The sequence below is a fragment of the Nymphalis io genome, chromosome 17 (genome assembly GCF_905147045.1).
Source record: "Nymphalis io chromosome 17, ilAglIoxx1.1, whole genome shotgun sequence".
Lineage (NCBI taxonomy): Eukaryota > Metazoa > Arthropoda > Insecta > Lepidoptera > Nymphalidae > Nymphalis > Nymphalis io.
Genome location: NC_065904.1, coordinates 4,157,388 through 4,181,940, shown reverse-complemented (window position 1 = coordinate 4,181,940; position 24,553 = coordinate 4,157,388). Strand labels below are relative to the sequence as shown.

Sequence of the window (24,553 nt, the reverse complement as noted above, 5' to 3'; positions counted from 1 at the left end):
AATATAATTTTGATTAAAAAAATCCTGGTATTTTTTATTCGACATTTCTTCCTACGTCTGAGGTGTTTTGTTTCGGAACCGGTAGTTGATTTTTGCTAATCAATAAGCAAGTGTTGTGTTTCTATTATGAATAAAGACTTGGAAGTTAAATATACATATTTATTATAAATAACATAACAAATATGTATAAAAATAACCTTGTTAAAACATGCTTTCATCGCGACGTTGCGGTAACCGTGTCCGAATTTTTGTTACGTGCAGCGGTAGACTGTCAGTTAACTGCATACAAATAATTCCGTATTATTTATAGTGAACGAATCAGCTGACGGCGAACGAGTAGTCGAGTAGAGGAGACGCGCGCGGACACCTCGCGCTCGACGCCCGCGCAATCTACCGCGTTATCATTGTACGAAATAACTTTAATCAGCCTTTAACTGGCTACGACGACTTGTTTATGTCGCCGCATAATTATAAGGCAAACGAAACCGGACTTACTTTAAGTGAACAACGCTTGCGGGGAAAATATAGTGTTATGAAAAAATCGCGTGGAAATTGTTCGAAAAAATCATAGTGAGTCAAGTGTTATATATACCGAAACTAACCATTGATTTTTTTAGAAGTTATTGTTGTTGGAAATTGAACTGTGAGTTAAAGTGATAAAATTCAAAATGAGGAGCGACCTGATGGCGCCAAGCGAGTTGGAGGGGACCGACTACCTCCTCTCGTCGACAATGCGGCTGGAAGACAGCTTTCTGCAAATTCTAGGTAAGTGATACATATAATATAGCGGCAGATATAACGTTATATAACGATATAATCATAGAAGAGGATGCATTTTCACTTACGAAAAATAGATTTTCAATAGAAAATCATGATGATTTTTCATATTTCCAAACTCAACATTTTATTACTGAAATCGCTATTATTAAACGTGACCCTGAATATGTTATATCGATAAATCCATTGTTTATAATATTATCGTGTAAATGTTTTATACATAAATATGTAATAGAGACAATAAAAATAAACTAGATCTATTTATCTAACGAGTTAATGAAAAAGAAACAGTTATCATCGAAAACCGAATCGACTATTTCCGAAAATATTTCTCATTTTAATTTATTTATATACATCTGCTTGAATAATAAGCTATTTATAATTCTGTTAAATAATTGTGATTTTTTATACCAACTCGTCGCACACTCATTATACATACCTAAACATAACATTTAAGTACATTCGTGTGGTGGACACAAAAACGTTAAAATAAATCTGGTTTTGTTTTGGATTTAAAACACATCAGAAGGCAATTAGTTGATGAAACACACCTATATTCATCTACCTAAGTTACGCTTAAGAAATAAATATAAAAAAGGGAAAAATACAAATGCCCTCGTACTTAACTTCAAAATTATCACCCACGAAAAAGAGTTTTAAGGAAAAATACTAGTTTTTGTTCCATTTTATATTCATAATAAAATGTAAAAAGTAAATTATTTAATTCAGAATAATAAAAAAACTTTGAAATATAAACTCGTGATTTATTCTCTAACAAACTGTTTAATTTAAATATGTATAATTAATACAGTGTATGTCATTAAAAATAGTGTGAAGCAAATATGGATTAATATAATGCTACTCTAATACAAACACGTGCCAAATATCTTTATGATGCGATAAAATGTAGTAAATATTATTACAATTCACGGATATACATATATCTATTTATTAATACATGAAAATTTTCGTAAATACATTGTCCGTGATATTTACCTATTATTAGAAGGAATAAAAATTATATTAAAGGTACTATGGATACTATCCCATAGATAAGTAGAATAACAGACAAATAATAAAAGATAAAGACGATGATATTAATATTTAAATAAATAAAGGTAAGGTATAACAAAATAAGTTTTCGTTCAGAATGTGTTCTTTATCTGTCAAATAAATTGAATTTTATTCATATCCTTCCACTTCTAAAGATTGTTACACAACCATTTGTGAAATACAACAAATGAACATCAATTAAGACGTTAATTGATAGATGACGTTATTACACATACACAGGTACTTACGTTGTCGTAGATTCTTTACACTGAGCCATAGAGTGGTAGGTTGAAAAAATATCGTTCAGATGGATGTATTCAAACTCATCTACTTTTGTTTCTACACAGATATTTCGTTGACTTTATTGTTAATTTTATATTTTTTAAAAAACATGCAATATAAACAGATTCTAGAACATAAGTCCACAATACGCAGTAAAAATTCTCGAGACAGATTAGTTAATAAGTAATTTATTCAAACAATATTGCGCTTCTTAACTTTTGCTTTGAATTATATTCATAATTAATAATTTGATTGCAGTTCTAGTAATATATACCGATTATAGTCGAAAAAAATATTTAGTCGTTTGTGTGTGTATCTGTCATTTTTTTATTCGATACAAAAATAATAAATTCCTGCGATAAAAATAGTACATATTATCCAATTTTAAAAGGTTACAATTTACGATGTTTTGATTGTGATAAGATATAATGATGACGTTAAAACGGTTATATTATTAAGATTAAAACAAAAGAATATCACTCACTTTATTCGTTATCAACAGATATACTTAGTTCGATTTAATACCATCCCTACAATAATACCACAGATTAAATTCTGACATGAAATGAAAGTCAATATAATATGATTAAATAAATAAAAGGTTACAAAAGTCATTATCGTTTTATATTCGAATTATTATTATTTTCTTTTCATATATCAGTTGGTATACATTTATTGATATGACCTACAGATATCTACACTATATAAAAATTTCACCTACACTTTGCGTGTGTTCCACCTGTGAAACACTCACTTTCATTGGCAGTCTTTTCTCGATTAGCCTTACAAAAACACGTATGAATATATTACGTCAACTAAGAATTTATCAATGTAGTGGGTTCCCATAGTTCATACACAGATTCACCATACATCTGTCAATCCACATATACACATATTTACCTACCTACTTACCTGTTTAAATATCGATCCTCCAGACTATAGATGGAACCCGACCTCACTTTTTATATAAAATAGTACGGGCAAATACTATTTTATATAAATGAGCCACGTGATATAAAGTTATCACCACCACCACCCAAAGACATAGGCGCTGTAAGAAATATTAAACATACCTTACATCGCCAATGTGCAGCCATCATTAACTATGTTGAACTATGATAACTAACTATGATAAATGAGATTTAATATGAGGTTAAATTGCCTTACTCACAAATCCAGTGATATATTATATTATGTTAATCAAATGTAATAAGAACGTGACAAATTACATCTCCTAATAAATATTATTTATTGTTAACTGGTTGCAGTGAAATACAAAAGGTATTTACTAAAATACAATAGTGATATTAACATCATTCTTGTGATGTGAGTTCGTGTTTACATGTGATGCGTAAACTTCGCTAGTAAGACAAATAACATGTTTTTTTAAGTAGCATCTAAGTAGTAAGACCTTGTAGCATTAGTGCAAAAACATATTTTTCACTCTCTTAAGTTTTGTTGCCTCCACCGGGACAGGAAGCTGGTTCATTTTTAGTCCAGAGAATAGGATTTGCGATTTATCGGGTAAATGCTGCTATCATCCTTGCCTCTATTCCACGAGGTCTTAATTTATACATTAATAATTTTTTTCCGATTCGAGTATTTTTAGTTAATTAATCAATATAAATGAATATATATTTTTGTTTTATTGGAAATAATCTAATTAACGAAAATTATTGTTATATTCCTAATATACCTTTATATAAATTATAATCTATTGAAGTTTTAAAAGCAAGTGTTTTTTATATTTGCACTGGTCAATTAGCAAAAAACGTACTTGAAACGTGAAAGTAGCTCTGTAAGAAATACCTTGTGTTGTATTTTGAGTTGGAAAGTGGTCAAACATGACTGCAAGAGTCGAAACTCTTCCCAACCCTTGTATCGAAGCTTCGAGCATTTTTGAGACCTTTGATATGATTAATTCGAAAATTGCAAGAGTATTTTCACAGTCAACAGACGCATTAGAAAAATTTAATGGGAATATTTCTGTCACTTTTTTTTGTTATTTCTTACCCAAGGCGAATGTCATCGCAGAAGAGCAGTAAAAATTTGAGCAGTAAAAAAGAGCTTTGCTTGAAATCCGGATTGGAAAGAAAGTGGGATATTTCCTTCAACGGCTTTACTTATCCGTAATGTTAACGGTTAAAACGTCAAAAAACTGGTTACCTAAAGTGTATGAATTATATGAAAAAATCAAGTAGTGGGAAATATCCCAGACAGTAACTGTTAAGATATTATTTAACGACAGAAAAATCATCTATCTGCTCTTAGAATCGAAGCCCATTGCGACAACTTTAATAACGATTATTCTTTCAAAAAGATAAACAATTTTCTCACTTACCACCAACAAATTAAATTTGATCAAAGAATATTGTTTACGTATGTTTTATTACATTTTATTAATATAATAAAACAAACTTATACAAAATATACGTAACATTTGGTCAAATTAAGAATCACGTTATGTGTCTTAAAATACAAATGTCATATAAATACTCTTAAAGCAAATTGTTTTGAAAAACAATAGATTGTACATAAAGAGGGCGAACTAATAAAAGTAAGTGACAAGCATAAAACAAGTCAGGATATAGACTACTCAAGCGCAATAGACACAATAGCCTCAGTGCAGCTGTCCTAATGAACTATCAGTTAGCAGTTATCAGCATACAAATTGTTGGGATGCCCTGTCCTCAATAATGTTACGCGACTTCAGATACAGGATAACCGTATGGGGAAGCGTGATTTAACGACTTCTAGACAAGAAATTAAGCTCAGGAATAATAAAAATTCGATAGAGCTTGCCGTCAGACCTTGTTCCTCCAGCTACTTGTTCTTATAAATAAGAAAAAATCGAGGAGGCTGTTGCTATTTTTTAGGCATTTTTTATGAAATCTACAATAATATAAATAATAAAGAATTTTTGTTACTACTACGTATGTATACTTATTATGAATGCATTCGACTATAGTCGAAAATAATGTCTGCAGTCGAAATATATTTAGTTACCTACCTCTAAACCTGAAAATTTAAATAATTATATAGTACATAATTAATGATTAAACGAACTTACCTGTACGTGAAGTTCTATCATAATTATACGAAGTGCTTAGTCCGAAGACATTCATATGTTAAAGTACTTACTGTCTAGGTTTGGCGAGGATACTCTTGATGAACAAGAAGATGAAATTGCTGATGGGCTCGATGACAATGATGACGGACTTAGTAAAATATTAATGTGTTTTTTACGACGTGAACGTTTCACTTCCTTTTCCAGTTTTCGTAATTTTATTAGTAATAAATTCCAAACTATTATCGCTAACACGTTTCGTCATGATTTTTGCCTAATTTGTGCAAGTTCAGCTGCCGGCTCAAACGCAGGTAGGCTGACTTGAGTAGGAAGGGTAGGAACATTTTTATTTTATTTCTTCTAAACTATAGTGTGGAAGTGGTGTCACGTATGCGTTACAACATTGTGTTCAATAATACTCACACATTACTAATCTCGAGGACGAAGCACGAGTATAATTTAGATTTCATATAATTTATTTTTTTAAACATATTTTATATTTTATTTTCATTGTACTAGATAGGGAATATTATAAATACCTAAATAAAATAAATTGTATGTGTATCACTAGAACTAAAAGTATGTACAAAGCAGCTCAATCGGCCGGGTGTAACTGGCTTAAAACTTTAAGCACTTGCAAGTTTGAACTTATTAAAAATATATATATATTTTCGTAGTATTTTCGCCTCGTTCGCTTACATTTTCTGGGTGCACTGCGTTATAAAAAACAAATAGTGGGACCGAGTCATTTAAAGTCTGGTAAAATATTATAATTAAATCAAATATTTAATGACATCCGGTTTCAAAAAGTACCTTGGTAGATTGCATTGTATTCTTTCGTGCTTATTTTCGATAAGTTTATTCAAATAAAACCAAATCAAATTATATATACTTTATTCAAATATGTTTGCTAGAATTTTTAAATTGCAATTGTGAGGTTATTTTAAATGTAAAGCTACCAACAGTCTAAATGTAGATTTCCAGAAGACCTGGCACGGAACTCAGTAGTTAAGCATTTTGAGTAATTAAATTATAAATAAATTATATTAGACATTTCATTCTTTGTTCAGAATCTGATGCCTAAAAAGGTTTTTAATTTCGTGTTCTTCCTTTATGTTTTTGATAATTTTGTATGGTCTGAAACTATAACACTATAATTAATTTTATATAATTATGTTAAAGATATTATCGCCATTATAATTAAAGTTAATTCAATACGATTTACTTTATGATTCATGTATTAAAGTTATTTGTTGATAGACATAATAAACACGTAATTTATTGATAATTTCTGTTGATGATTCACTCGATTCAAAATATTGAATAAGTTAGTTAGCATACCTAGTCAGAATAAAAAAAGAAAAATATCATTTCAAAATTAATTGTTATTAGAAGGTTCTAAAAACAATAGCTATACCTACTTAAGTGCATATTTTGATTTAATTGTTTTTAATATTCCTAAATAAATGTATATAATTTAAAAAAAAAAATATTTACTATGTAACTGTTTTATTTTTATTTTTGCTTAACAATAAATTAAAGTAAGTATATACAATGAAAAAAAAAACAATAAAACTAAACGAAAAACAAACTATCTATTATATTATATATTATATGTTATAGAAAATAATGCTAAATAGTTTTTTTATTTATTTGAATTTTAGATTTCCAAGTAACAATTGGACAAATCATATAATAAAATAATGTAGGTATAAATTATATAGTTATCATATTCTGTATCACTCATCTAATAATGTTTAACAGATATAAAGGTAAGCAATGTTTATTCTAACCGTACATAAATAAATTTCGGATTAAATGGCGTATTGATGGCCGATGGTGTCCGACTCGGCTCGGAGTACGGCTCGCCGGTGTCCAAGGCGCGCAATGCGCCCCGAACATCGGAATACCCACTTAAAAACCAGCGGTACGCTTTCCGTCTTAACGAGGAGCGCCACGGGATCGCTTTCGCATGCTACCGTGGGTGTTGGACGCCCTGTGGCAAGGTGGACCGCCGTTATAAAAAAGATGGCAGGTACGGGATGGACGTGGACTGCCCAAGATCGGGATGGTTGGTGTTCTATGGGGGGCTTTCGTCCAGCAGTGAACGGCAAAAGGCTGAAAAAAAAACATAAATAAATAAAAAAATAAGATTAAAATCGTGTTTTATTAATTACAAGTCAAAAAAAATTTAGATTATGTTGTCTATTTATTATATTGTATTCCAGTTCAGTCGTGTAAGTGGAACTGGTTAACAATTTTGCAGAATTAATTTGCAAAATTTGACCCATAGATCTCAGATCAAGAGAAAATCCTTTCGTTTTAGAATCCGAACCACAGATAATAACTTTATGGAAGTTAAATAAAAGCTTATTTTAAAGATTTAACAAAAGCTTTTCTACAAATAAAATATTTTAAGTCATAATTATTGTAGATGATATGTTGTGAACATGTTTATTAACTTTTCATGTTATAAAATTATTAAGTTAATTAAAAAAGTATTGGATATGCCACAATACTTAAAAAAACAACAATTACGTGCAACATTCGAAGTGTTACCGTGTTTCCTAGGGTGAAGGTCACCTCGTCCGTCGACCGTGTCCGCACCGCGCACACTCAATATTATATGGATAATATATATAACCACGGTATTATCTTTATAACTTTAAAAATATCAACGAAATAGTTAGCTATTTCTGAGAATTACGTATTTAAACTTAATTCTTTGACAGAAATGCTGAATCATGCTTTCCTAACAACGTCTAGATGAATTAAATGGATGCTTATAAGATAAGAGTAATTTCCATAAAATATTCATATTATAAGTTATATTACATTATTATTATAAGTTACATTATTATATATTATAAGTCAATAATCTTAGAGAAATATCAATTATTTTTCATTTTCGTTCGTTTGCCCTAAGTCCATATATTTAGAGTCGACGGCAGTACATTGGATGGATGAAATAAAATAAAATATAAAAGCTCGTCTGGGTTACTGGTGGTAGAGCTTTGTGCAAGCTCGTCTGGGTAGGTACCACCCACTCATCAGATATTCTACCGCAAAACAACAATACTTGATATTGTTGTGTTCCGGTTTGAAGGGTGAGTGAGCCAGTGTAATTACAGGCACAAGGGACATAACATCTTAGTTCCCAAGGTTGGTGGCGCATTGGTGATGTAAGCGATGGTTAACATTTCTTACAATGCCAATGTCTAAGGGCGTTTGGTGACCACTTACCATCAGGTGGCCCATATGCTCGTCCGCCTTCCTAATCTATAAAAAAAAAATGCCAGACTTTAAGACGACCTTGCCAAGCGCCAAACCTCCTGGGAATTAAAATGATTTTGTTTTGGTTTTCGGTTAACAACGAGTTATTAAGACAGTTACGTACTCGACATCGGATGTCCTTATCAAAAAATTACTTAATCGATTATGTAACACTTACTGGTTAAGATGGGGTCACTATTTTCAAATCTGGTTGCAATTTCATTACTTATACTTAATGACGCCTTGTTAATCACACGGAATAAATACTCTGATTTTTAAGAAATAATAAGACAATATAACATAAATAAGTTTATTATTGATTACAATTAACTTATTAAAGTTATAACAAATCCGGGTCAATGCGCGCTCAAGAACAGTCTCTTATCGGTATTTTGTTGTGTCATAAATTTTATCGTGTAATTCCTCTATTAATATTGTTCGTAATTTGCGAAATAATTTATGCGCAAAATTACATTTATATATATTTATATATAGTTAAAGTTTTATTTTGTTTGCAATTTTGTGATTTTGTGTATTTTTATTTACTGTGATTTAATATTTCGTCTGGGTAGGCACTACGTCTGACTCTACTTGGTTGTATTCCAGGAACTAACAATCTCAATTGTTTTTGTTTTGTTTACTTCACTTCTTTACATAAAAGCCAACCAAAATAATAATACAAAAATATGTGGCGTTTTACATAAAACCTATCTGTATAACATAAATATTAACAATAGTATCTTATGATTTAATAGCCTTGAGACGTCTCTCTGACAATGAGTAAAATTTCTATTATGTACATCGATGCCATCGTGTCTAATCGATTTAATGGCGCGTGGCCAAAAATTGACATTTTCAGTGATATACAAATTAATATTAAACTAATTAAAGAAGATGGTATTTATGAACCTTAAAAAATACTTTTTGGAAACAAATATTATATATAGAATTAGCGCTGAAGTGGAAGTGGGCTGGTCATGTTTCCAGGCGCATTGATGGCCGATGGAGCCGACACGTGTTAGAGTGGAGACCACGCTTAGGCAAACGTAGTGTAGGGCGCCCTGTGACAAGATTGACCGACGATTTATTACACAATAATATACAATTAAACGTTTTCTTTTTAATGTTGTTCTGTTGGTCTTTTTACATTTATTATCTGTTTGCGAGAGAATACGTTTCTTTTTATAATTTATATTATTATGCAAAGTTTGTAGCTATATCGTTTTTTTAAATGAGAATTTACATTTAAAACTATAACGTACAACATACATCAATTTAAGAATTACATTTTGAATATTATAATATTATTGTTGTGGATTTATTATAAGACGATGATTTTGATGTTACCATGATTTCTTATTACGTCATTAAGTACTTTGACATATTCACATAACATGTACATCTAGTCTAGAAATTCAATTTTAGAAATTGTGACGTACTTCTACAAAATTCGAATTATTTTACCTCCAGTTAAAATTTTTCCATCTACACAAAGTCTACACCACGTAAAATTAATGTAATTATTATTAAAATGAGCGCTTGTGTTACCTCATATTTGTGGACGATGAATACGGATATAGCTTTTTAAAATTATCTTTAAATCCATTAATTACTCATACAGTGAATTCCACTTCCTTTGGTGCTTAATGATGAGCTGACGGATAATTAGAAAATAAAAAAAAGAAATATGAACATACGAACCCACAATAGTTTTAATACATAATATTATATTATATGACATATGCACATATGTTATTTTTATTTGTTTTTAATTAATTATCATCATTGATACTTGGGTTTTTGTTTAGTCATAATCCTGTGGGCTGTGACGCCCCTAACTTCCCAAGAGTCCCCCTGCGAACAGTTCCGTTGTGATACGTCGGTACTTCGGTAATTTTCTTATTGTGCGTGCCACATGGTTCCTGCCATGCCGCATAGCGATAGTTGTAAAATTATATCGCAACCTACTAGACATTCCTTCATTGACGATAAAATATTCAGATTTGATAATTTCGTTAATGATATGTGTAAATAAGTAGAATTTCTTATTTTATTTGATGAAATTTATCATACATATAAACTTAAATGGTCAATACTAGGTCTATCTGCCATGTTTTCATGTGATTTGCTGATCTATATTATAAAAATACAGTATCGTTGGCACTGTCTCAAAATATCATTGATATATGTATCTATCGTTGTTTTATTTAAAGTCGCCATTGGATCGAAAATGCATGTTGAATTTAAAAATAAATATCTGTTACATAATTATTTATAACATTGTATTCGTGTTTAAATAACCTTCTACAACTTGAAGGTTGTTTCATATTTGTATTAAGCATAGATGTGCTTAATGCTTTTCATTACTTCCTCAAAATGTTATTACGTTAAAATGTTTTTTTTTTATTGATATCACGCGCAAACCGACTGATTGTTATTTTTTAATATATTCATAAACAAAATTATTTCATTTGTATTTTTTAAACGTGGCTTCTTACGCGGATTGTTAAAAAAGTTAAGTTAAACATAAGCTTCCGTTATGATGTTAATAGGCTCCAAATTGTATAGCATTCATTTTTACAGACAGGTCTATACTAATGTTATAAAATTAAATGATATATTTTTAAAACATTTTTAGTCGAAATTGAATATTTACCTAATTGACAACATAATTTTTTTTATTGATATATTAATTAAAAAGACTAATTATATAAATATAATATATAATAAATACGAAAAAAAATTAAAAATAGTTACTGTGCAAATTTACCTAATGTAAGTAAAGATACCTAACCAAAGAAGAAAAAATAATTGAAGAAATTGTAGTGGTCGTTAACGGTCTCAGGTGTTTATCAGCTACTTATATAATAAATAACAATAATAGTGAACATATATTATGTACACAAGTCTAAAATTATGTCATATGATAATAGAAAATTTTGTTTTGTTATTGTTCTTATAATGAAGTATTGGTGTAGGTTAGTTCACCGCATTGATCGTGAAAGCACATGCTAAAATTTGTCAACAAACGATTACATATATTTCGTAATATATTACATATACCTACTTATTATATTAAAATATAGCTATATATTATTTTAATAAAAAAGTTCATATATGTTAGTCTGAATGATTTCCTGGTCAAAATTTCTTTTAACCGATTACATTTTTTGAATAAAAAAACGATTATATTTTAATAAAATCATTAAGTGAACACTCATGTAAGCAAGCTAATTTAAGAGTTCCGTTGATAAAACCTAGTCAACGTTATGTAAATATGCCTCTCTTTCTGAGTAGGTTTTGAACTCATTCCACCACGAAGGTCCAATGTATTGTATCATCACGATGTTTTCCTTTACCGTCCAGTTCTAGATAAAGTATAAACACAAATTAAGTATATTTACATTCAGAGGTTGCCCAAATTTGAACCAGAAATGTTTGATGAATGTAATTTAAACAAACCATATTCAACATAAAATAATAATCTAAAAATATCATATGAAGACCATATGAAATGTCATCATCGTCAATAATATCTTCTACGCGCCGCTTCCATCCAAGTAGGAAGATCCAACTTCGAGAAAGAGGTCAATCGTCGAATCCAACTCGGCTGGGCAGCATTCAAGAAGCTACACGATATGTTCTCATCCCAAATACCGTAGTGTCTCAAGTCGAAAGTCTTCGACCAATGTGTTGCCAGTGATGACTTACGGATCAGAGACGTGGTCACTCACTATGGGCCTCATAAGAAGGCTCAGAGTTTCTCTGCGAGATCGAATCAGAAATGACGAAATCTGCAGGCGAACCAAAGTAACCGACATAGCCCGAAGAATTGCTAAATTGAAGTGGCAGTGGGCATGGCACATCGCTCTCAGAACTGACGGCCGCTGGGGCAGAAAGGCTATCGAGTGGCGACCACGAAACGGAAGACGCAGAGTGCACAGCCCCCCTACAAGGTGGACCGACGACATAAAAAGAGTTGCGGGAAGCCGCTGGATGCGGGCAGCGAAAGACCGGCCAAAATGAAAATCCTTGGAGCTGATGATGATGACGCTTTCATTTTATTACGACAATGTTCAAGTGTGCATTATGAATTTGATTTATTTTTAAAGGATAATACATTAATTTATATATATATATATTGAAATATATATTTGAAGTATATATATATATATATATATATACTTCAAGTGACGTAAAAGTAGTCAGCATCTCAATTGTTAGCATCCCACAAATAAACTTTAGATAAAGTGACATCCAGCATAGTTCTACACGTTATTGATTTGATTTTAAGCTACGTAACTTGAAGAAATGAGATACTAAATTTGTCAATCGTAGTTTTGACCGAGAAATAGTTTGTGCCTTATATAATATACTTATTATTGTCTAATGACAATAGACCGAAAATCTAATAGATAAATAAAATTAATATCTATTTAATTTCCTTGCACGATTTCTTATATTTTTAAAGCTTAAATTGATATATAATTATCATAAGACAGAATTTATCAGAGCGCGATAAGAATTAATAAAGATGGTAATCTTTATACCCTACTTAAAAAAATCAACAACCAAGTTTTAGCACGTTACTAGTAAATAACTAAGAGTCGTTTAACATTTCAATTTTGTTTACTGACTGTTTGCTATATTTATTAATATATATAGATTATTATTTTCAAAAAAAATATCAAACTTCTTTTTTTTAATATTATTTATAGATTTATTTTATAACTGAAAATTCCCTAAAAAAAATTGCGAGAGCAGAATCTAGAGAACGAGGAAGATATCGGCAGTAGTATCTTACTGTCATTATGATATTATTTGATTGATTGAAAAGATTAATCCCGCTTTCATAATTAGTAGTTCTTAGTGGTGATTTTTTAATAATATTATCCTGTCTCTAACAGTAAGTACCTATATGTAATATTTTTGTACCACACAATGTAATACATTTAGTTTGTTAAATATGGGATAGCAATTCTGTTTTATATTAATTCAGTTTCCAATAACAGGTTTAAGATAAGTGTAAATAAGAAGTGCAATAGTTATGTATCATAAATAAAGATAATATATTACTCGGAAACAAGCGCATTAAATAGCAGAGCTTTTAGTAAATAGCTTGGAATATGTAAATTAAAAGTTTGTTTCTCGTACTCTTGACAATGTCATGTCATAATGAGAACTGTTGACGTTTAAGAAAAACTCATAACCACGTTTAAATCTCAGCTCTCATTTATATAGACTAAGAATACTTTTGATTATAAGTTACACTTAAATTATACTCCAGCGCCAAGGTATTTATTCTTATAATACGATGTACAAATATATGCGGTGCTCCGTTATTTATGTTTTAAATAGTTTGAGTCATATGTACCTCAATATATTATAAATGTTCATTTATATGTAAATAAAGAAACGGCACGCAAGTAATTATCTAATTAGAGAACGAAATTTTTAATGAGATATAACATTAATAAGCTATATTGTTAACAAATTATGTATTTATATAAAAATTCATATCTATGTTTTAAATAATAACTAAAAGATTCTACAAGAACAAGTAGAGTTAATAAATAAACACTATACAAAATATATCATTTGCTACTAATATTAAAACATGAAAGTTTGTGAATATGAATGGATGAATCATTGTTACTCTTTCACATAAAAACTACGGACGGATTTTGATGAAATTTGGAATAGACATCGATTATACCCTGATTTAACTCATGGGCTACCTGACACCTGCCTGCATCCGTACACACGCGGGCGTAGCCGCGGATGGAAGTTAGTACATAAGGCAATAACTGGCATTTAACCGAATGCTTAAACTATAAGATATAAGTTTTGGCATATGGAATACCATATATATTAGACGCTTTACATTATAAAACTATAATGTACAATGCGCTAAGAACGAATTTTGCCAAAACTGAATTCTGCGGTGGGTTGTCGGTGCATTTCCTTAATCTTCAATTTTATCCTATCGATCAGTTTAAATTGGTATAGCTTTTATCATACCAAGTGAAATAAATTTATGGCTATATGTTTTTGAGATAAGATAAGTAATTATGTGTTGCGTTAAGACCATATTGAAAGAGTTTTTTGAAGGTTCCGCAGGCGAATTCGCGACGGATAATATGTGTATTACATAATCATATGCCTTAAATTTCCATTTATGTATTTAAGTATCAGTCGTTTTGAATGCAATCAAAATATTCACGTCATAGTAACCGCGGGTTAAAACAGTAAAGGTTAAACCCTGACTGTATAATTAATTTATTCTATTCACTACATAATAAGTTTCTTAATCAGTAAAAGTAAGAATAAATTATATGGAACGATGAGCGTAATATCATAGAAATTATATAAACAAAAAGATACCTTAAAATATTAAAACAATCTTTGTTTAGCGGGTTTTTTAGTTATTGATATGTCTTTTTTTTCTTTATTTTCTGGCATGTAGGTATTTACACTAGTTGAGCGCAAAATAAAATGCCAGTGTCATGTATAAACGAGATGTCATATAATAAGTTTCAAATTTTTATAAGTTTAATGCTGTGTCTTCTTCTTTCAAAATTCAAGTCTATAATGATAGAAAAATATAATTGTAACTTCTTTGAATTTCGAACAGTAGAAAGGTTTCGAACAAAATTACAATTTATCGGATAGCTAGTTAAATTACAAACAAACAAATATAGACGTCCTTAGAAGATATAAAGTCGGCCTCCATTTATATGTTTTGTTACTAATATTAAGGCAATCCATCAGTAGAAATAGCCGACGTCGTAATGGTAGGCGTGTTTAATAATAACCCTTTGACATGCGATGCTGATGCCAGTGACTGCTATGCGTATGCCAACTAGACCTGCATATGTACACATTGATGTGGTAGGTTCTTAACTTAATTTTATTATGTGTTAATTCTATCAGCATATTATAACTATTTACTTACTACGAAAAAGTAATTTCCGAATGAACTTTTATTGGCTTGTGTTAACACTTGTGTGTTTTTATGTGGGTTGATTGAGTTAATGAAAGACAGTCCAATAATTAATACACTCAATTTATAATACACAGACAGCGTAACGTTGTGCCAGGTATGATTTAAAAATGAATGCGCTCCTCTGGCGCGTCCTACCCACTTTATACAAAAATAATCGGAAGTCAGTTTACGAACTAATAAATTATAATTCACAACGTAGTTTAATAATATGACGATGAACGAAATTATTAATAATGAATTATAGGTATATGTAAATAAATCATCAAGAGGAACATCATTGGGAGTACTTATAACACGCCACAACAGCTGGGCGCCTATGTGGTGCTTGTTAACACTTATGATAAAAAAATTTTCTTAATCTCTTTACTAATTGAAATAATTGGTGTCAGTTTGGCCAACGTATGGTAAGTTATTATTATATGGTAATTATTGTATGGTAAGTTTGTTGTATGTGACGAACGGGTACAATATGATTTATTTTTAGTTTCAAGCTAATAAATAATATAATATTTATCAGGCTGAACATAATACCTTTTATTATTTTATAGTTTAATTTAAAATTTATGAAACTCTATTTGTTACTAAAGAACTCTACTCGTATGGAATTCGTAAAACTTGTTTTATCAAAGGAGTTATTTAATACCATCCGTACATTCATTTTTAGTAAGTACTATGAGTGGTATTATTGCAGTTGTTTTCAACTTCCGTGTATATAAATAAATTCAAATCGTCTTGATTAGGAAATGATTAATTAATTGAGATCGAAATCATATCAGATTAATAAATTTATAATATTAATTACAACGCTTTTTTACGATTAAAATACTGTTTATGTTTTTGATAAAAGAACTGGTGTTTTTTTATCTTAAAGTTATTATTATTGTTATATTAGGTCCTTACAAATGAAATTAGCGTTTTGTCGTACTGACCACTTTGATCTAAAATATCTCCTTTTTGTTTAAGAATTCCAAATTCAAGTTTATAAATTCATTTAGCTGATATATTTGAGTTTTGAAAACAGTCATTCATTTTTTTTTCGTTACTATTTTTTTCCTTGGCGTCACTTATTACGGCACAATGGAAAACATGAAATTTCGGTATATTTACGAATACGAGTTCTACCGTGGTACCAGTGCTGCAAAAACAGCTCGAAGGATTAATGATATATACGGCGCTGGTGTCGCATAAGAAAGCACGGTACGTTTTTTGTTTCAACGTTTTCGTTCTGGAAATTTCGACCTTTATAACCACCCCCGTGGACGGCCGGAGACCAAAGTGGAAAATGAAGAATTAAAGGCTATTGTGGAAGCGGATCCATCACAAAGCACTTCAGAGATAGCTGCAGGCTTCGGAGTAAGTGATAAAACTGTATTAATCCACTTGAACCAAATCGGGAAAGTAAACAAATTTGAACGATGGGTACCTCATGAATTGAGTGAATCGAACTTGCAAACACGCGTCGACTGCTGTATTACTTTGCTCAACCGACACAATAATGAAGGGATTTTAAATCAAATTATTACTTGTGATGAAAAGTGGATGAAGTACGATAATCGGAAGCGCTCGTCGCAATGGCTGAACCCTGGAGACCCAGTCAAACCCTGCCCTAAACGAAAATTGACTCAGAAAAAGTTACTTGTGAGTATTTGGTGGCCAGTGTCGTTCACTACAACTTTCTAAAATCTGGCCAAACGATTACGGCAGATATCTATTGTCAGCAACTGCAAACCATGAAGGAAGAATTAGCTGCTAAACAACTTAGATTGGTCAATCGCTCTAGGCCACTGCTGCTTCACGACAACGCAAGACCACACACTGCAACAACTAAGTTAGATGAGCTTCAATTGGAATGTCTGCGACATCCACCGTACTCACCAGACCTTGCTCCAACAGATTACCATTTTTTCCGGAATTTGGACAACTTCTTACAAGGAAAAAAATTCAACTCCGATGCGGCAGTTAAAACCGCCTTCAAAGAGTTTATTGATTCTCGCCTCCATGGTTTTTTTAGTGGGATCAATAAACTACTTATGAGATGGCAAAAGTGCATAGATAGCAACGGTGCATACTTTGATTAATTAAATATATTTTACAAAAAAAAATTGACTTTATATTCCTCCCGTACAAAACGCTAATTTCATATGTAAGGACCTAATATTAAATATTATTTGATTGCAATGGTAATTTAAATTACCAACAATTACGAAACAAATTAAATATATTTTTTTGTTGAATTCCTAATTTATATAAACGAATTTCTGAGCCACGTTTAGTGAACAAAAATTGATGATTTTTCTTTTTTGAAACGCCGATTTAGTTTAAGACTAATATTATAAATGCTAAAGTAAATCTGTCTGTCATTGTCCTAATGTATATTTTTATAGCTTGGGACATGGACAAGGAAATAGCCAGGAAAAACCCATCAAAGTTAATTAAAAGAAGGAGTAAACATAAACAAAAATTAGTTTATTATATTTTCCATGCGATTTGTCTATCTCTCCTGTGATTGATATAGTATAAATTTATGCATAGGTAGGTAATCTACATGCAAAATAAACTGTCACACATAAAATCGCCGGGCAGAGCCAATTTTATACTTGACTGGCTGTTAAAAAGTTTATACTACTTACTAGTAAATGTTATAATTTATTCATTTGTTTTATATGTTCATGCATGTGCCAAGAGACTAATTAGTTATTATTATTAGAGGCATAATTATATATTATATATTTATGTTTAATTAATTATATCTGGCCATTTTGACATTGTAAGCCTTGAAGTTTTGATGAGAAGATGGACATTATTTATGATTACAAAAATATTTCACATAACATAACATCAAATATTATCTGATGTCTGTGATAAAAGCGCGAGCCCTAATATTTGTTTGTGTTCTCTGCAAAAAAATGCCTTGATCTAGTTTGACATTTTATAAACCTGCACCCCCACCTGCACAGGCTATAAACAGGCTGCACAAATATTTTTCTCTCAAACAATTCTCAGTAGAATTCCGAAGTTACTAAGTTGTCAATGCTCCATTTTTAGGCCCCGGACAACACGTAAGCTGTTGGTCTCGCAACTGATCTATCTCCTGTCATATTGGATTAAAGTCAGATTATAAAAGTTAAGGAATAGAGTGTGCAACTGTATTTGCAGATCTAGTCTATAGATAAGCCACTGAAAAAAAACGGTTAGGAGGATATGTATTATTATAATTATTATAAGGCATGACAGAAAATCTTCGACCAGAGCCATAGTAAAAGTATCGTACTATTTTTGCTAAAACCTTATTTTATCCATTACTCTTACAAACAACATTATGCGGTGGTCCAAATTGCCTTACAGGGTATTCTTTTTCGTTTGAAGCTGTAGATGCGTGTGTGGTTTCGATTTCCCAAAAAAGGACGATGAATGAAGGAGAGGAAGTGACGATGCGTTTTTTGTAAAAAAGGAACCAAATTTAGGTTTGAAATTAAAAAAAAGTTCTTAGTAAATTTATTTGATGAAAATCTTTTCATCGGTAAGATTCTAGCTCTATTTCAATTGGGAATTACTCCGCAATAGCCACAACGAACAGCTAACAATTTATAATATTGCAGTTTAATAGTTCTCCAATAGGACAAACAATAACTAAGAATATAAATGTAGATGATATATGTGATACTAAGGAATATTTACAGTAACAGCCTGTTAATGTCCCACTGCTGGGCTAAGGCCTCCTCTCCCTTTTGAGGAGAAGGTTTGGAGCTTATTCCACCACGCTGCTCCAATGCGGGTCGGTAGAATACACATGTGGCAGAATTTCAATGAAATCAGACACATGCAGGTTTCCTCACGATGTTTTCCTTCACCGTCAAGCACGAGATGAATTATAAACACAAATTAAGCACATGAAAATTCAGTGGTGCTTGCCCGGGTTTGAACCCACGATCATCGGTTAAGATTCACGCGTTCTAACAACTAGGCCATCTCGTTCCTAAGTTCCTCGTTGGAAAGGAATATTTATTAAGACGATATGTCAATAGTAGATCAGGTTCTGACCCTCGCAAATAGCGTAATAAGCGACATGTAACAAGGCCACCATCAACTACATAGTCTTAAATAGATACGCTGAAAGAAACTAATTGTGTCTCCCATTACAAAATGCGCAATGGTCGTTCTTTTTTATCTCACGCGAATAAAGGAACTAGCTTTTACGGCATTGCTTTATGGTATGTAGCCATACTATGTTATAATATAACTATTTACCTGTAATACAAATACTCAATACTGATGTACAGCAATAATTGGGATAATTACGGGTCAAACAGACGGTCCACTACCGTAGTTTATTTAGCGGACATTATTCATTAATTTATTTTATCAATAATGAATAACAACTTGTAGTTAAACTATTTTTGTAACATCTTACTATATTTTGTAAAAACAATATACATATATAACAAGCTAATTTTAACAGAACGAAAATTGTAAATACGGATTGCAAATTTAATATATATTATTGTTTATGATAAACAACATTTAATAATATTTGAATGTATTATTATCACAATTAGTCTTTAGGCTCGTTTATCTGTTAATACTCTATACTTTCATATTAATTGCTGTAAGGCTATCGGACACAGACCATTTTTTTATCGCTGTAAAAACGCATTACGCGTTTCCCCCACATGAAGTGGGGAGGTATGTGGGACTTGCACATGTCCAAGACGATTAGTGCGCCGCGAACATCGCATACCCACTAAAAGACCAGCGGTACCCTGTCCGTCTTTTTGAGGAGCGCCACGGGATCGCTTGCGCATGCTACTGTTACGCTCTGATGGTCGGCACGCCTAGGCGGGCTTTCATTTCTAGTGGCGTTCCCGGGATACAGAACTTCCCCTCTCCTATCGGACACAAACTATTGTGTTCTGTGCATTGACCCTACTCATTTCAGCTTTCTGACGTACCTACTGTCAAATCTAATCTGATTTGTAATCTAAGAGATTAAGATGATTACTAATTTTTTTTTTTGTTTTTAACCATTTAGACATCTTCTTAACATAAAATTCAACAACATTAAATTTTAATATTTTTTAATTATTTTACTTAGTAAATACATATAGTAGTTAACAAATAAAATTGTTCGCTTATACAACTTATTTTCTGATGTGAAGTTGAATAACAAGAAGGTCGCCAATGTCAAGACCGTGTTTTTACATAAGTTATATCAACTGAGTGTGTGCACATAAATTTCTTGCGAATTTTATGGATGTATATAGTCTTACTTTAATAAAGCAACCAATTTTCGTGAGACCAACAAAATGCTACATCATAATCATCGTTACAATTTACTAAAAGTAGGGATGGTTAAAAATAGACGTTTTACCTTTTTGCGTTTCAATTGTACAAGCCTAGCCAAATTTGCAATAAAATGCTTATAACAGGAAAAAAAAATTATTTTTTTGAAGATGACAATATTGGTAAACATCGAAAAATCGCGTTAAATAATAATTTGATATTAACTACATACCTACCTATATTTATAAATAGATCTGGCTAATAATATATTTTTTTATTATTCCCGCCGGCTAGACGTCATAGATGTACAAGAAAAATAATTTCCCATCCCAAAATAATTTCACATCTACACCGTTCACATCTTTACCATGAATAAATTTTGAATCAACACCAATGTCCATATTATCTAGGAGCTCACCATCTACTTCAGTTACATTCGCATTCACAACACTAGGACCTTCGATCGTGTCTACTTCAATTTCAACATCCTCACCATCTACATCTCCAGAGTTTGTAACTCCAACAGCACCAGAGCCACGTCGCAGCCAGCGTCAGGTACGACCACCACGACGCCTGATCCACGAGATTTAAATGGGGAGGAATGTTATATCCTCTTTTAATGTTACTATATAACCTCTTTATACATTTTGTTAATTTTAGTTTTTTTTACGCTTGTCATTTTTTGCCTGTCATTATTATTTTATGTCTTTATAAATTATTACCTACAATAAGATGGTTTTAAACTTGTAAATAACTCTGTCCGCAATTACTTGCATATATATTTAATAAACATAATGTATTATTTTGTACCTTGCGCCAAGTGATACACGATATTACATTTTTTATTTTATAACCCTGCTTCTTTTTATACAATTACTAGAAGCATTTATAATGGTAACTATTATTACTTATATAGTAAATAGGTTTTCGCCGGCTTTGTTGTTTTTGGGGCTGATTAGTGAAATATTAAGTAAGTCCAATTTTCTTTGTATCTCTCCATTTCGATTTAAAGGTTGAAGGTGAAACCAACAACATTTATATTATAAAAAAAGAATAAAAAAAACCCTTAAATAATAAGGAAAAGCGAAAGGTGATATGTCAGCTCTCTTGTAGGAATAAAATATTATAATAATAATTATAAAATCTCATATACCTATTGGTTAAAATTATCAAAATAAAATAGACCTTAATAGCAGTAGCGGAGATATGAATGGTTCGCGTCACTGTGTCAACGTCACATCCAATAAATGATACGTGTCATTGAGTGACCAAATGCATATAATTCCTGCCAACTATACTGGTTCTACTGCCAAGTGACGTCACAGATATTGACCAAGGTCTTAAGATTTAAATCATACGCTTATTTAATGATCAAAATTGATTAACAATTATAACAATAATAATAATTATTTTTAATTTATTGAAACGGGAAGGTAATATATATGAATAATCGAATGTATATTTATATCTTAAGACTTTTCCAATTCACAACCGTTATTTTACGTTGTCATGGCCACATCATCTCATCCGTTATTTCGGTTGCCATAGAAACATTTTTGTACAAAAACGAATGACGCTCCGAAATGATCCGATCGGGTATTAAGTACTGTTGTCACTCAAATATGACGCCAGTAATGGTTACATGCGGGCTTGAGGGACAGTACCGGCTTTAACTGTCTTGGCTTGGCGTGCTTTGGCTTGGCTCGGCTTGGCTTGGCTTGGCTTGGCTTGGCTGGTCTCAGCATGTGGCGTGGCGATATGTAGCGTGGCATTATATAGCGTGGCGTTATGTGGCATGACGTTACATTATTCAAGTAACAAAAGACTCATATACAAAATTACCAAAAACAAACGGTTTGAACTAAACAAAAAAATAAACACTATTATCTACTATTTATACAATTTACTGATCCAGCTGAAACTTTACAACAGCGGTTTATAAATATGCAGTCTAGTCTATTAGCAATCATGTTTAGAATTTTGTTGAAGCTGGCCCGCACCCTGTTAACCAAGGATGCACACCTTTTTCGCAATAATGCGTAAAAACAGTCTATATTCACATCAGCAAACATCCCTGAAGCACCACAGAAGCGAGGCAATCCCATCAGCAATCTAAAGGCGTTATTGAACTGGACACGATGATCATTGTATGATTTTAATGTATAATTAGCCCACAAACTACATGTATAAAGAGAGGTACAGTAAGCGCGGAATAATGTTATCATGTTAGCTTTTATTGACAATGCTCTCCTCTCCCTTTCCATTTCATTATCATCCTTGAGACTGGTGATTAGTATATGTCCAAGGTTTTTAAATTGGAAAACCTGAATGAAGCCCATATTATTAATTTTTACCGAAGGCTTTCGGGAATATACTACCACTTTAAAAGATCATCATCACGCTTTTTTTGTACATTATATACAAGTCCATGTGTTTTGGCATAGCCTTAGCAACTAACGTGCTGGTTACCGAGTATATCAATGAGCTCGTTAACATAATTTTGATTGAAATTGTTTGAAGAGCGTAGGTGAGCCTAACCCTCCTGCCTTACCCCACATTTCACATTGACATTGTTAATTTGACTGCTATTCCAATATTTTAAAATTGGTATATCAAACAAAAATAAACAATCAAAATAAAATTTAACGCATTACTACCTCTTTTTTAATCAGCCGCGAGAAAACATTTATGAAATTATGCGAGCAATTAGGACGTTGATCTCAGCTATGTTTTTTTCGTATTTCATGTGAACCTATATGTGTTATATATGTAGGTATTTTCTTTACCGTAACAGACTGTGAATGTCCCACTGCTTGGCTTAAGGCCTCCTCTTCTCTTTTTGAGGAAAAGGTTTGGAGCTTATTCCACCACGCTGCTCCAAAGCGGGTTGGTGTTATAGATTCATATATAGATATAGTTTTCTTTGAACAGCCTGTCAATGATTATTATCACTTGTAATACTTACATCTTAGAGGGTATTTGAAAATGCATAAAAAAATATTCTTTGTTACTTTTATGTCATTGTTTTATCGGGACTATTTCAGATAATTATCGACTTTAATTTAAAAAAAACTTGGTTTTTTCTAAAAAATCTGAAAACTGCTTACGAATGTAATTAATATACAATAGTATATTTGTTAGTTAGTATAATAAAATTTATAATTTATTGCTTACTATGTTTTTACTCGTGTTCAGATAATTTGATCTAACAACAAATAAGAAAAAAAACATAACATCGCAAATAACATTTTAAGTTAGATTTGATTTAAATTTAGAATTTTTAACGATTCTATTAATTTGATAATATTCATTTTATTTAATAAATATTACAATATCTTCCTTGATAAAGACAACTTTATAAAGCTAAGTAAAGAAAGTAATCTATTCATATCTTGTTGAATAAAACAAATTAAATTACGGTATAATGATTGAAAAAGGATAGAGAATATCCTGCTTATAATTGAATTGAAACAGGTATAAGAAAATGATTATGACATATTTAATTCGATGCAATTAAACTACCCAACAATTTAACACTTCATTCATGTGACTGGTATTTCAAAGAGAGCCAACGACAGAAATACTCTTGGCGACACCGATGAGTGTATGTAACATTGTAAGTGCTTCGGTTTTAAGGGTTTCACAGTTAACACGGAACTCTTATACATGTTATTTGCTTTTATAAACTTAATCGAACAACATGTAGAGAACTTCAGAGAACAAAATAATGGTTTCGTAAGAGAATGGCAAGCGCAGTCAAATAAAGGAAAAAAAAAACAAAAACTATTGCATAAACTCATTTTAAGTCTTTACAA

General features: G+C 31.2%; 1 protein-coding gene across 2 annotated transcripts in view; it reads left to right on the top strand.

Moving 5' to 3' along the window:
- Positions 1 to 352: 352 nt before the first annotated feature.
- Positions 353 to 24,553, top strand: part of LOC126775097 (hepatocyte nuclear factor 4-gamma) — a 54,657-nt gene continuing 30,456 nt past the window's right edge. For both annotated transcript variants that reach the window (XM_050496862.1, XM_050496861.1), the window contains exon 1: positions 353 to 765. In XM_050496862.1, the coding sequence (XP_050352819.1) occupies positions 669 to 765 (97 nt within the window). In that variant the 5' untranslated portion in view covers positions 353 to 668. The remainder of the gene's footprint in view (positions 766 to 24,553) is intronic.